General features: G+C 35.4%; 1 protein-coding gene across 8 annotated transcripts in view; it reads left to right on the top strand.

Moving 5' to 3' along the window:
* KIAA0586 (KIAA0586 ortholog) overlaps positions 1–14,856 on the top strand; it is a 107,549-nt gene extending 92,693 nt beyond the window's left edge. For all 8 annotated transcript variants that reach the window (XM_068544720.1, XM_068544783.1, XM_068544766.1 and 5 more), the window contains 2 exons: positions 7,642–7,707; positions 14,547–14,856. In XM_068544720.1, coding sequence (XP_068400821.1) covers positions 7,642–7,707; positions 14,547–14,698 — 218 coding nt within the window. In that variant the 3' untranslated portion in view covers positions 14,699–14,856. The remainder of the gene's footprint in view (positions 1–7,641; positions 7,708–14,546) is intronic.
* Positions 14,857–16,150: the final 1,294 nt, after the last annotated feature.

Genomic DNA, 16,150 nt, shown 5'->3' with positions numbered 1-16,150 from the left:
CTGCCCCCTCACCCCGAAACTTACTAGTCAACAGAAAGTCTTTAAAGCTCTAATTTTAGGATATGGAATAGTGTTGTTCTTATTTGCTAGTGGCTTCCTGTATTTGAAAGCTCATTTTTCATTCTTTCATTCTTTTTCCAAAGTTACCAGGTCTGGCCTTGAGGGAAGTGAACTGGTCACTATGTCACATTTAATTTTTGTTTCCAAATTTAGTTAGGAATGACTAGATATGGCAAAATCCACTGTAAAGACTACACAAATAATACACTGTATTTTTAGCGATAGTCACAGGCCAGAACTTGAGAGAGGTTTTCATATGAGAATTTCCATCTCAGAAAATGGATTTTCTGTGTGTAAATTATAGAAGCTCTTAGATTCAAACTGTTAAGTAACTATATTAGGGACCTACTTTGCCTTCAGCTTTGTTAGCTATCAAATATCATTTATAAGAATGTGATAATAGTGACCTTCTATAACAATCTGTGGCCTCACATAATTAAAGTTATATGAATTACTGTTGAGTAAGAGTTATAGTTGAGTTTAAATGTAGCTATGATATCATTGCTTTATAGACATAAACTGAAACAGCAAGCATTTTTTTTGTATCCAAAATAAGGAATTAAGTGGCTTTTACAGGATGTGTTAATATTTTTTTAAATATTTATTTATTTGGTTGCACCGGGTCTTAGTTGCGGCAGGCAGGCTCCTTAGTTGTGGCTCACCAGCTCCTTAGCTGTGGCATGTGAACTCTTAGCTGTGGCATACATGTGGGATCTAGTTCCCTGACCAGGGATCGAACCCGGGCCCCCTGCATTGGGAGCGCAGAGTCTTATCCCCTGCACCACCAGGGAAGTCCCAGAATGTATTAATATTTTAGAAATGCTTTCAGAAATGCCTTCAAGATTAGTTAAACTGAGATTGGTTTGTGCTTTCAAGTAAATTGAGTGGGTGATTGCTGTAAACATCAAGCATCCTAAGTAGTAAGTCAAACTAGACTTGTGAGAGTCAAACTAAAGCAATAGCGACAAAAGCAAAAACTCACCTCCTGCTTCTGAATAATTTCAGCTTACAGGTTTTTCAAGATTTTAAGAAAAGAAATAGGAAGGAATTTGTCTTTAGTCAGCAGTGTGGCTTGCTGCTGATGTTAACTTGATGTGAAAGCCTACCTAGTACTGTTAGTTATTTGGCATTTTAATTCATTGGAAAAACAGTTTAAAACTATAAGGGAATCATCTTTTAATTGATGAAACTAACCTATTGGTTTTTTTTCAACCTCAAGTTTTTCTGGAAGTATAATATACATACAGAAAAGTACACATAAGTGTACAGCTGAAAGAATTTTCAAAAACTGAACACACTTGTAAAACCCATACGTAGCTCAAGAAGCAGAATATTGCCAGCATCCCCAAAGCCCCTCACGTTCCCTTTCAGACACAGCTTCCACCTCCGAAAGGATAACCACTATTCTCACTTCTAGCAGCACAGATTAGTTCTCTTGTTTTTGTACTTTAAATAAATGAAATCATACAGAATGTATGGCTTCTTTCACAAGGCAAACCTATTGTAATTTTTAAGATTCTTTTAGTTTTCAAACCATTATGGCATGTTTTTATAAAGAATTATCTGAGAGGAATTTGTTTTAGTAGCTGTGTCGTAGGCTGTTCAACCAACAGGAAGCACCTTGTAGATAAAGTTGTCTACTAAAACATCGTCTCTCGGTTCTCAACCAGATTTTAATGCTGGAATGTCACTCTAGACATTCCTGCCCCTGAAAGGCAGGAACTCTCTTTGTCATTACACTACACAGCAATACATTCAAGCACTTAAATGGTTTTTTAATGAGCCTTAATAATTGAGTGTACATTATTCAAATAAATCATGGTCTGCATTCAGGTTAGGTGGGTCATCTATTTTCTGAATTACCAATCAGTTTCCTGGCATTTGAATATAAGCTTTTATGCTGCCAAGATACTATTTCTGAAAATCCTATTATTGACAAGAGTTGTATACCTATTAGATATGCAGCCAATGAGTAACTTATTTGTTTCAAAAGTGTTAACTTCTTCTATATATATTTAACTACTTTAATAATATTCCTAATATTCCCTTTTTTGTTCCTTCAGTGAACTCAAATTAGTATAAAAGCACCAGCTATTCTGAATGCTACTAATTTTAGATTTCTCCTTATTAGATTTGTTTCAAATTCTGGATGTCACTCATTTAAAAACTCTTGTTTTGGGGGTTAAAAAAATTCATGTTTTGGAGGCCTTCATCTTTATATCCTTGTTTTGCAATTAACAGTCCTGTAGTACTATATGGTTTTCTTAAATACATAAAGAATTTGTTTAAAACAATAATATAATGATTTACAGATTTAAGTATTGCTATACTAGTGATTCTTACTAAAGATAGTATTACAGAGCAGAAGATAAATTTTCAACCAAAAATAAAAATTTTTTAAATACAAGAGTAGAACATAAAGCCCAGGTTCCTATCCTTTTAAATACCACTTTTTGAAATACAACATGGTTACTTTCAAATTGGCACCATATAGCTACAAGATTTTGAATGACCATTTAAAATAAGTTAAAGTACTGAAATACGGTGAGTGTTTGGAAGAAGCATAGTGTACAAGTGGTACAATCCCAGTACTGTTGGTGTGCCCTCATTTAAAGCTTTTTCAGCAGTATCCCTGCTTTCCCAGCCTTGGATTCTATTTCCAAATCTAAGAACATTTGTTTTTATTTTGTGGTACTTTTAAACATTTAAATAAAGGTTAACACGTTTGCCTTTTGTGGTAAAGGTAAAAGGATAAATTATATTCATAGGTAACTTATGACTCAATTTTTAGTCAATATTATCCACTCACAATTTCCACAGAAATGTTAATAGAAATTTATAGATAAAATATTTAGAAATGTTCTCTTCTCATTCTTTCACTTAAATACCAATGAGTATTATGTTTCCTCAGTTTTGAACAGCGGGATGAGGAAGTGTAAGAACCAACAAACTTGATAAGCAGTTTTCAAAGCACATTGGCCATGGTGTAAGTTGTGTTTGCTACCTTAATCCTCACCTGCAGAGCACAGTATTCACACTTCCAGTAAGCCCTATCACCAGCAAGTGACAATTATGAGGCAGCTACAGGAAAAAACGAGAATAGTCAACTCTGATATTGACATGGTGGCCTTTTTTTTTTTTTTTTTTTTTTTTAACCATTAGGAGAAGTCATTGTAGAAATAAAGATTCTCCCCCAGTTTTGGTACAGGAGAGTTTTGTTTATAGTTATAATAACCTCAATGACAATATGTAATAGCTGCCATCTATGTTTACTTCCTTTATGTGATGCACTCTGCTAAGATCCTTAATCAATCCAATTAGGTAGGTAATAGTCGTCTCATTTCATATTTGAGGAACCTGAGACTCAGAGAGGTTACATATTTTGCCCAAGGTTACACAGCTAATAAATGATAGAGCTAGGAGTCAAACCAAGTCCAATTCTGAAATCAAAGGCTATGCTCTTCAACATACTATATATTTCCTTCCTTGACAAATTTTTAAAAAGTAGAACAGATAATTTCTGATTATTCTTACAGGTCTCAATATCTGAAGATACATCTTGGTAGAAGAGTATGAAAATGTTGGGTGGTGGGGAAAGAACTGTTTACTATGGGTTTTTAGTTCCTACTACTAATTTGTGACATTGATTTCTTTGTCAGTGAACCTTCCTGAATCACGATTTCCTTATTAGTAAGGATAAGATCATCTCTGAGATCCCTTATAGTTCTACTGCTGTAATATGTGATCTTAAACCAAAAGTCTCCCCGTCAAAATATATTTTGAAAGGATTGCCTTAATGAGATCAATTTTTTGTCAATTGGGAAAAGTTAGAAAATAATCATAGGTTAAATAATAATACAACTACCATCTATTGAGTGCCTCTGTAGGCACTGCTCTAAGTTATTTACATATATCGTTCCGGTTAATGATCATAAGAAACCTATGAGCTAGAAGAGGAAATAGAAGCACAAAGTGGCGATACTTCACGGAGTGTGGTATTTCTCCCGGTCTCACAGTGGTTGGCACTGTGATTTGCATTCAGGTAGCTTAGCTTCTAAGTCTGTGCTTTTAGCCTCGAGCTTACAGCTGTCTCTCTAATAAGAGTGTCTGGTTGTTATTTACTTGCCAAAAATGTTTTTATCTTGCATACCAGAGTATAGAATGAACGGAAAAGAAGCAATTTTTTCTAGAAAATGATCAATAAAAGGTCACAGAGTATTATATCTGTTCCTTATAAAGTTTTCAGAAACATTGGTCAGCTGGATATTTCTTGAACAACTATATACAAAGAACTGAAGTAGGCATCTTAGGGAAAATGAAGAAAGATAATGGAGGGAACCATTTATTTTCTTGTCCTTTGAGGAAATCTGGCATTGCGGTAATTTTACTTCAGCCTATGAAGTGGCTTATTGGAGACATTCCTTTAAAAAAATAACAGATTTTGTATGTTATTTTAATTTAGACAATTTTACTAATAATGTAGCTTTTTGTTGGCTATAAAGAGATGACTAACAGTTACTTGGTTTGGACTAATGAAATAGTTGTTATTTTTTTAGTTAAAATTCATTTTTTAATAAAGCAAAAATAAGCTGCTTTTGAAAGTTTCAAGAAAATGTTTTTATTAAGCAAAGGACCTGAATATTAGAGATTTATTCTCCATTTTTTATTGAAAAAAAATGGAGTGTATAAAATTCCCATTTAGTTATTATGAATTTAGAAGAGTGTTCCATTGTAGCAGCAACTCCCTTTGGGGGATACATCCCCTTTGGAGTGTGAGCCTGTCAGAACAGAAGGGAGCCCTTGTTGGTTTGAGAAAGCCCCAGAAGTGATTCAGACTTTCCCTTCTCCTACCCCAACCCTCTGCTGAAAATCACTGGTTTAAAAAAGGTATCACAGCTCTTTTTTCCAAAGTATCCGGGTACACTATTTAGCACCTTCTTTATTAATTTTTTATTTTTATTTTTTTTTGGCTGCGTTGGGTCTTCCTTGCTGCATGCATACTTTCTCTAGTTATCGTGAGCGGGAGCTACTCTTTGTTGTGGTGTGCAGGCTTCTCATTGTGGTGGCTTCTCTTGTTGCAGAGCACAGGCTCTAGGTGCACGGGATTCAGTAGTTGCAGCACTCAGGCTCAGTAGTTGCGGCACACGGGCCCTAGAGCATGTGAACTTAAGTAGTTGCTGTGCGTGGGCTTAGTAGTTGTGGTTTGTGGGCTCTAGAGCACAGGCTCAGTAGTTGTGGTGCACGGGCTTAGTTGCTCCATGGCATGTGAGATCTTCCCGGACCCGGGATTGAACTCGTGTCCCCTGCATTGGCAGGTGGATTCTTAACCACTGTGCCATCAGGGAAGTCCTCCAGTTTAAGAGGATTGAGACAGTCTTACTCTTTGTGGCCTTCACAACACCTAGTATAATAATGATGGACACATAAAAGGTATTTTTAAAAATTTTTTTAACTGAACCCTAGCTAGACCTAAGGTAGGTTTTCTTTTTCTTTTTCTTAGTTTCCACCCAGTTTTGTTTAGTCTGAAAGGGATGCTGTTGCTTATTTCTTACTATAATACAATAGATTAGTTTGAATTCTGGGCTTCCAGGCAACCACCTCAGAAAACACTGCCGTTTAATTTACTTGCTACAAACAAATGGTTCTTCAGTGGAGGGGGCCTCTGAGGTGGTACTGATACCTTTGTTTCCATGTTTGTACTGTAGGTGCTATATAGAATCTGAAAGGTGCCTAGCAGTAACTTCTCTCACTGCTAACACTCAGAAACTTAAAGGCAGAGGGGGAAGTGTATGTAGATAGTGTCTAATAGTAACATCATAGTAAGCACTTTTAATGCTTTTAAAGATTTAAAAAATATATTTAAAGCTTTTTTTTAGAAACAACATCAAAGTCAGATGCTCAATTTGGGTCAATTTTCAGATTATCGGTGTATAAGTAATTTGTATTTGCCTACAAATTTACCCTTATAAAATTATATTTTCTTCTAAAACTATACTTTTTAAGCTTTAATTTTTCTTCATTGATCTGTATTGCCTTTAAGTTTTTTATTGAAGTATAGTTGATGTACAATATTATATGTTACAGGTGTACAATATAGTGATTTACAATTTTTAAAGGTAATACTGTATTTATAGTTATTATTAAATATTGGCTATATTCCTTGTGTTGTAGAATATACCCTTGTAGCTTATTTTATACATAATAGTTTGTACCTCAGCAGATGAATGGATAAAAAAGATGTGGTGTACACACACACACACACACACACACACACACACACACACACACACAGAGTGGAATACTACTCAGCCATAAAAAAGAATGAAATTTTGCCATTTGGAACCACATGGATGGACTTGGAGGGTATTATGCTAAGTGAAATAAGTCAGACAGAGAAAGACAAATACTGTATGATATGACTTATACGTGGAATCTAAAAAATACAATAAGCTTGTGACTATAACGAAAAAGAAACAGACTCACAGATACAGAGAACAAACTAGTGGTTACCGTTGGGGAGAGGGGAGGGGCAATATAGGTGTAGGGGATTAAGAGGTACAAACTATTATGCATTTAATTTTTTAGCATTTAAATCTGTGTTTCCTACAGCGTAACTACAATAGTTTAACATGAATGTTTGTCACCAGTGGGAATATATTGCTTGGCTTAGTGAACTATGTAATGCTTAAGATCATTTTCATTTAATTATCTTCCTTTAAATCCACCTGAAATTTTCGTGAAATAAAGGGAGCTTGAGAGATGACTGATTTTTATCTTAGAGAAAATCAGAAAATACTGATTATACCATACTGTAAATTTTTTTCTGAATCATTCTGAATAACAGTGGTTATTAACAGTAACTGACTATATTTCAGAGCATAGGTTAACAGCATGCCATCCACTGGGGCATATGCCTTAGGCACCCAGGGTATCTTTTTGGCCTGAGAACTATATGTACCACAGGTTTCTCTCTTCAGTTACTTAACTTTTCTCGGCTTTATAGTTCTCTAGCTATAAAAAGAGTTTTTCCCCAGCCTGTTTCATTTTAATATTAAAATTTGGCTTTGGTTTAACAGGGTAGTGTTCTTCTGTGCTCCCTGACAGCTTTACTGGTTTTTTCACATGGATTGTCTTGGGTAATATGCCACAGGCTGGCCTAGGGAGAAGGGAAATTCTAAACTTCTTTTTATAATGATTAAATCCTTAAGAGAATCTGTGAAAACTTTTAGCCTTGGAAGAAATGGCCCATGAGTTTCTCTTATTAAATACAAATAATTATGCAAATTCTTTCATGATCCTTGGTTTCCCCCTTTCCCTAATCTTCGATGCATAAAGATAATAATCTATTAGGTAAAGTATTATTCTATTGGCGGTCATTAAAATTCAGCTGTTTATCTTCCTTCTTTATATTAAGGCCATAAGGTCAGGCTTCTGTTTGCCTGGTTTTATGAAAGTAACTGTGGGAGTGCATTTGGTTTGTGGGGGTATTTTTTGTTTTTTGTTTTTTTTATAGCAGGAATGAATCATGATTATTTCTATGCTTAACTGACTTTCTTATGAAAAAAAATTTTTTTAATGTAGCTTCACCAGGTGATATGGATCAGACACAAATTGAGCCCAATCTGTACCTCACATCCGTATTTACAGGTAAGATTTTTTTACTTTAAAAGTTTCAGATTTTTTTCGTTTCCTTCTTTCTTTCTCTCATAATAATCAACACAGTAGAGAAAATAATTCCAATTTTTTATTCTTTTAAAATATCTATAAACTCACCCCAGGTATAGAACTCCCTTCATGCACTAAACTCAACTCTCCAAAAGTTAGGAGACAAAAAAAAAAAAAATCTATCATTTCCTTTTGGAAAGTTTATAAAATGTTGAATTAAAAGGCTGCAGGTGTGGTATTCAGAGCACTGAGGCTAGTACTCGAGATAATTCCATCTGGAGGAGGTTATTTGTTGGGACAGGACACTGTTTAGACTTTGAAGTCAGTTTTAAACAAAGTGAAGCAGCTGGAACCTGGCATAAGAAGAAACAAATCTTTCACATTAACTATTGCTTTTTGGAGAAAAAAAGATTTGGACTTGTTTTTACAGGTGCCAATACATTTATTCTTCCTATAGGAACTGCTGTATTTTTATCTTAAATTATAAATTTTAAAATAAGCATTTGTGAACTCACTTAAAAAACAGAAGCAATAGTAACCTTAAAAAATGTAATAGGGTTTATATTTCTAAAACACATTTTGGGATAAGACTATAGTAACATTTTAAAGCACTCTTTTAAACATGAAAGTAAGGAAAGAAATGTTTAATACTGACTAATTCTGTAAAGCAGAGGCAAGTCTCATTTTACATACTATATACTTAACATCAAATGACCAGGCATCTTCTTCATCAAGGCTTGTAGTATTTGTTCTCAAGCACGGAAGCTATGATGTTGCAAAATCTGTAGGGCTGGGTTAAGTATGTGAGGAGAATTGAATACAGCAGGATAGTTTAGCAGCTGCTTAAACAAGGAATTTAAGCAAGTGTAGATGAACCCAGGGTGGACAGGAAAAAAATGCTTCAAGAACTCAGTAAAACACAGCTGAAATACTGTAACATTTTCATAGACAGCTGGGAAGCAACTGTGTTGCTGGAACTCAGGGTTGATTTTAAAGACTGGATCTGGTCAGCGTGAGTCTAAGCAAGCTGGTAGCCATGAGGAACCACAGACTCTCTAGGTAGAAACAAATCAGTTTGGCTCAGCAATCATTTTAAGGCCCAATGTGTACCTAGCATTATGCTACAACTTTGTAGAATGCAGAGGTAAACAAGACAAAGTCGTTGTCCTCAGGGGGCACATTTAACAGGAGCAACAGACCCACAAGCAAATAACAGTAATACAAGACGATAAGGTCACAGATACTTAGTGTGTACCTACTGTACTAGTCACTCGGAAGACAATGAGTGCAAGTCGCAATCCATGCTCTTAAGGAATATATTGTCCAGTGGAAGTGACAGACACATAAATAATTACAGTGCAGTCTCCCAAGTGCTGCAGTAGCGTTGCTTTCAGAGAATAAGGCATCCGCAGTTAACAGGAGAGGAACCCCTGTATTTCACCACTACGGCTGGGAAAACAACTCAGAGAGTGTAATTCATCTGTACATGTTCTTGAGTATTCAGGGTCCGCAGACCCCTTAGAGACATTGATAGCTATGACTACCTGCCTCCCTTCCAAACTGTACTTACATGAAAATAATTTGCGTATGATTTCAGGGTATTCACAGATAGGTCCCGGGTCACCCATCCATGGACTCGGGATTCAGATCCTTCGGGTACTTGATGAAAGATTATTACCTTTGTTTCCTTTTTAATTTTATTTTTAAATGTGCGGTGTGTAAGAAACTCATCTTGATCTGCACGTAGAAATACCCAAATCCAGGCAATTTTAAGTCACTATACTATCTATTCATCAACTCATAGAAGAATCCCATAAGTTTCTGTGGCTTATGCCATGTGCAGTTACTGAATCTGAGTGAAGAGTGTGCGGTGCTGCATTCTTCTGTGAAGTTACTGAGGAATTTTTTACTTCTTTTCTCTGCTTGCCTCCTGTTGTTTTAGGAGAGACTGCTTTGTTTGGATTCCTCTCAGTTTGCAAATAACAGAGACATAATAATGGGTTACCAACTGTTTGAAGATTAGAGTCAGAATCTAAAACCTGCTGATGAAATGGATTATCTAAACCTAAAAAGCTTTTAGAAAGTTATGTATATGTATTTTTAAAAATACACACGTGATAGACAAATTCTTAAATGGACATAAAAAATCCTGTATTATTACTTTATTGCTTAGAATAAATTAGTTTTAGATTTTCTGTTCCTTAGTCTTACAATCAAAGAACAGAAAACAAAATTTCTTTATGAATTTTAAATATTTTTAAAGCAAAAAATTGAATTTCAAATGTCTAAAGAGTTTTATAAATACGACTTAGGAAGCTTCAAATACATGGTCTCGCTCAGTGACATCTCCCGCTTAAATGCATGCCAGGTTAAATGACGTACTGCCTACCCACGGAATCAAGGAATAGTCTCCCTTCTTTAAAAACAAATCTGAAAACAGCTGTTGAAACAATTACATCATAGAGTAATGACATGACTGTGGAAAGTTAAAAAGTCAAACTTTGAAAGCATCAAACTACATTTAATATAGGTAGAAAATTTATGTTTGCTTTAATGATGATTTATTAAGATATTATGTCTTTTCTTTAAAAAAAAATTAAACTCTGTGAGGACCATAACTGGATATGAATGTGACTCTTTTTGCCTGTTAACAGTGATGCTCTTGAAAAAAAGTTTCCAGTCTAAAAAATTCTCTTTTAAAGCTCTAAAACTGTGACTGTTTAGCTTGTGTAAATGAGTGCTTCAAAAAACCTTTCCAAAATGTACATTAACAAACACCTTTAGATAAGGTGAGGCATTTTATTGATATAACTCATTGATTAAAACTCAGTTACTAGAGTTAAAAGTAGCATAATTATTTGGAGGCCTTCTAAAGCTGTGGGGTTTTTTTTCTTAGTGTATTTCAGTGACACATTCTTATCCCTCTCTCCTAAATCAACTGCCTTTTGCAGCCCACTCTGAGGGTCATTGCCTCTTAGGATAATTTCTTTCCAGTTCCATAGAACTAAGTGCGAATCTGTTTTAAGTGCTTTTTATTTGCCAGCACTATTCAAAACACTTTATATGCATTATCCCATTTAATCCGCATAAAACCCTCTGAGGTAGGTACTCTTACCTTTATTTTGTAGATGAGGAAATGAGGGTTTAGAGAAGTTATGTAACTTTCTGAAAGTCCCTGATCACTCATTCTCCCTCGTACCCCTTACCTATTTTTCATTATAGCACTCATCACCACCTGACATAATATATGTTTGTGTCCTTACTTGTTTGTCATTTGCCCTTCACATCCCGCTGGGATATGATGTCAGTGAGATTAGAGCCTTTGTTTTCTTCACTGCCGAAATCTCCAGAGTCTAGAACAGTGCCTGGCACATAGGTGCTTAGTTGATGTTTATTGAGTTAACAAATGGATGAGCCTAGCACTGCCCTCTTACGGAATCCAGGCTCTTATTCCTCCCCCTTCCTCTTTTACTCCTTCCCACACGAAAACCTCACACTGACAGTCTTGATGGGACCATTCCCAGGTGACTGAACAACAGGCCTCATTTGGAGCCCGGACTTGACTGATCATAAAGGGACTTGTGCTTTAAACTTCATCACTGCTCCTCTCCTTAGCTGCCCGCTACCATTACATACCACTAGTAAAATGGAATTTCCCTCAACAACCTTTAAAAGTACTAATTTTTTATGTGGATAATTAAGGTATTTGGTATCAGGCAAAAAGCAGTGAGTTGTAGTCTCAGCTCTACCAATTACGAATTAGTTGAATTATACTAGACTCTTTCGAAAACCTTGTGTGACTCTTCATTCTTGGGTCTCTTCCTACTTATCTAACACTTCCCTTTTGTGTTCCTCTATTTTCTCTTTATTCACCTTTCTTTGTTCTTCTCTTATTTCTGTCATCATTTATTTTGTTCTCTTTTTCTTCATTGCCTTCCACATCTTTTAAGTCCTAGCTTAACTGCTACTTCCACCTAATTTAAACCAAGTATTCCTCTACATGTTTATCTCCACTACTAGGTGTTTTGTTTTTTTTTTTTCCAGTTTTACTAGGATGCTGTTTTTATTTTTAATTTTTTTTAACATCTTTATTGGAGTATAGTTGCTTTACAATGGTGTGTTAGTTTCTGCTTTATAACAAAGTGAAGCAGTTATACATATACATATGTCCCCATGTCTCTTCCCTCTTGCATCTCCCTCCCTCCCACCCTCCCTATCCCACCACTATAGGTGGTCACAAAGCATCGAGCTGATCTCCCTGTGCTATGCGGCTGCTTCCCACTAGCTACCTATTTTACGTTTGTCCACTACTAGGTTTTAAGCTTCTTGAAGATGAGGACTATTTCATTTTCACCTGTGTATCATCTTCTCAACACCATCTTAGCTCCACACATACAGTAGGCTTGTATAGATGTTTAGTTAGTGAGCATATGCTTTTGGAAAAGCCCACTCTGACATCTCTGTGCCTCAATTACCTTAACCTTGTCTGCCTCCCAGAATTACTGTTAGGATGAGATAAGATGATAGGCAAAAGATCTTTGCAAAATTTTAATTGCTGTATAAATATAAGGCAGTAACTACAAGAAATAGCATAACTTTACAATAATTGAATTTAATATGTTCCTTGAGACTTGGAAACTTCTTCAGGGTCCAAAAGAAAAATAGTTATAGCTCTTGTTACATCACTGAACAGTTTAATCAGTAGAAAATAAAGGCACATGTAAAGCAGTTTTGTGAAACTGGGTAACAGAGAAAAGAAGAATATCTGGCATCAGTGTAGTTTTTGACAGATATGTAAGTAATGCAAGGCATGGAATTTTTCTTAATCGGGGGATGATAACATTTAATTTTACAGGTTGAAAATTAATTTTGCTCTCAAACCTTAGTTATATCCTGTGTTGGTTTTTACTTTATTGACGAGGTAAGCTCTGATCTTGGATACTTCTCTTGGTTATTTTGTATATTCTGCATCACGGCTTTGTAAAATGTCAGAATATTTAAACAATGCTTATGTCCTATGAAGATTTTTTAAAAGAAGTTCTTATTTTTTCTTTTTTTTAAATTTATTTCTTTTTTAAATTTATTTTTATTTTTGGCTGCGTTGGGTCTTTGTTGCTGCGCTCAGGCTTTCTCTAGTTGCAGCAAGCGGGGGCTACTCTTTGTTGCGGTGTGCGGGCTTCTCAGTGCGGTGGCTTCTCTTGTTGTGGAGCATGGGCTCTAGGGTGCGCGGGCTTCAGTACTTGTGGCGTGTGGGCTCAGTAGGTGTGGCTCGCGGGCTCTAGAGCACAGGCTCAGTAGTTGTGGCGCACGGGCTTAGTTGCTCCAAGGCACGTGGGATCTTCCCGGACCAGGGCTTGAACCCATGTCCCCTGAGTTGGCAGGCAGATTCTTAACCACTGCCCCACCAGGGAAGTCCCTTGAATGTTTATTTAATATATATTTTTTCAGCATTTAAAATGTGTTTGGCATCATTCCAGACACAGGGACTACAAGTACTGAATAAACCATAAGTTTCTTAATTTTAGTTTTTATCATATCCTGACAGAGCTAAATTTCAACAAGTCTTTTCCTATTTAAAATATTTGTCCTATTTAAATTGATATAATAATTGCTTTCTTCTTAAAGGATTGTGCTGTGGCATTACAGTTTGTAGTACTGCTATAATTATACAAAATCTTATTTCCCTTTCCTCTTTTATTAAAAAAAATTGATACAAGTAACAAAAAGGAATGGTATATTAAAATAGTCTTTGTTAGACTTCCTAATATGAAAGAAATTTGTCTTTTACAAGTATTTTGATCATCTTGAACAGCTGTTATTGAGTCATCATTGAATCTCCAAAACTGACTACTTTTACTGTGGTCCCTATAAAAACTTGATGGAAAATATCACTTTATTCCTGTGGAAACTATTTTAAAAGTATAAAGGAGTTTTAGAAAAATTACTATGACTCTTGACTCAGATGTCTTTAAGATTATTTAGGATAATTTACTTTTAAGATGCTTGTTATGATGTATATATGGTAAGTACATGAAATTTGAAATGAGGATTTTTGTGGTCTTAAATAGTACCAAGTTGGCATTCTTTACATTCTTAGGCAATGTGCTTTTTAAACTTAGAGGAGTGAATTAGGGTATACGCAGATAGATATACATACGTAGTCAACTCTGGGTTTTTTTAAACATATTAATGAATTCTTCATTTCAAACTGCCTCCCCTACTTGGTCTTACCTAGCATTTATCATTTGTACCACAGGTTTGGGCACTTGTATACCGTCTTAGTCTATTCAGGCTACTATAACAAAATGCTATAGACTGAGTGGCTTTTAAACAACAGAAATTTATTTCTCACAGTTCTGGAGGCTGGACATCCAGGATCAAGGCACCTCTTCCTGATTCCTGTGTCCTCACATGGTTGAAGGGCTAGCATGGTCGAAGGGGCTAGCAAACTCTCTGGGGCCTCTTTCATAAAGGCACTACTCTCATTCATGAGGGCTCCATCCTCATGACCTAAGCACCTCCCAAAGACCACGCTTCTTAATACCACCACACTAGGCATTAGGATTTCAACATATGAATTTTGGGGAGACATAAACATTCAGATCATAACATATACTTTTAAAATATTGTCTCTTAATTGTTCAGGGGTGGGAGTGGAAAGGAGGGTGTATTTTATCTCTGTGACAAGTTCTGAGCACCTTGAGAAAAGAAATTACCGCAAATGCAGTCCTTTTTTGATCCCCAGTATTATTTAGGAAAGTTTAAGGCACATAAATACTCAGGTACACTTGTTTAGCTGAAGGAGTCTCTCCTTTTTACAGGTGGTGAAGCAGTTCCACTCTTCGCTTCGCAGACATCATCTGCCAAGATGTCCGTGACGCTACCCTCGGTGAACCTGGAGGACTGCTCTCAGTCTCTGAGCGTCAGCAGTGTCCAGGGGGACACAGAATCCTCAGGAGCAGATACCTTCTGAATGTGAAGTGAGAGCCAGTACAGTATGTGTGCTACTGGTTTTGAGGTCTTTTTTCTCTGGCATAAAACTATCTCTCAGGCTATTTTGGTCCTTCAACATATTCAGGAAAACAATTTTTGTATTTTTTATTAAAATGAAAAGTGTAATTTGGGTATTTAGGTAACATTTTTAAATAAAGTAACTTAAATGGATATCATCATGAGTCTGTGTTATTTCTTAGAATCCTGAGGCAGCATAGAATAGTGGAAAGGGCATAACTTTTGACATCTAAAAATTTATTCTACAGATATAATTATCTGTACTTAGTTATGAAATTAAGTTGCTCAAGGTTATTCATTCCAAATTTTTTATAAGAGCAAATAATTGGAAGCAATCGAATGTCTCTCAGTGAGGAACTGATTAAAAAATTGATAGTACAACTGAATACTAGGTGGCACATAAAAGAATTTTAAAATGTTTATGTATTGATATGGAATTATCTCTGAGATCTATTGGGGTTTTTTTCATTGATTTTATAAAATTGAAGTATAATTGATTTGCAATATTATGTCAGTTTCAGGTCTACAGGATAGTGATTCAGTATTTTTGCAGATTATATTCCATTATAGGTTATTATAAGATACTGGGTATAATTCCCTGTGCTATACAGTAAATCCTTGTTGCTTATTTATTTTATATATAGTAGTTTGTATCCGTTAATCCCAAACCCCTAATTTGTCCCTCCTCCCTTCCCTCTCCCCTTTGGTTACCACAAGTTTGTTTTCTATGTCTGTGAGTCTGTTTCTCTTTTATATATACATTCATTTGTATGATTTTTTAGATTCCACATATAAGTGGTATCAGTATTTGTCTTGTCTCACTTATTTCATTAAGCATAATAATCTCTGGGTCTGTCCACGTTACTGCAAATGACAATGTTTCATTCTTTTTTATGGCAGAGTAATATTCCATTATATATATATATATATATATATATATATATACACCACATATCTGAGATATATTGTTAAAGTGAAAAAGGCCATGTGCAATATAGTGTATGAATTATGCTACCATCATTTAAAATGAGGTGGGGAGGAATCCAAATATATGGCACGTACATACATATATGCTTACATACACATATTTGCTTATGTATCCATTAAATATATTTGGAAGAATAGACAAAAAACAGCTAACTTGGTCTCCAAGGAGGGAGATTGAGTGGCCAGGTGATAGAGAGGTTGAGTGATAGGAGTTAGGTATGACTGTATGTACTGTGGATTTTTATATACCTTACATGTACACCTTATAAATCTTTATAGTGTATAAACCTCTGAAATGTGACTGGATTAACTTTAAAAGTACAAATACATAAAATTAAAAGAAAATAAAACATGGCTTTGTAATCAGACACATGTATGTTCTAATTCCAGTTTCTTCACCTTGGTCTGTGATGGGGCAAATAAACCC

Source organism: Eschrichtius robustus, chromosome 1 (assembly GCF_028021215.1).
Source record: "Eschrichtius robustus isolate mEscRob2 chromosome 1, mEscRob2.pri, whole genome shotgun sequence".
NCBI lineage: Eukaryota > Metazoa > Chordata > Mammalia > Artiodactyla > Eschrichtiidae > Eschrichtius > Eschrichtius robustus.
The sequence above is the reverse complement of the archived record's forward strand: the minus strand, read 5'-3'. Positions and strand labels throughout refer to the sequence as shown.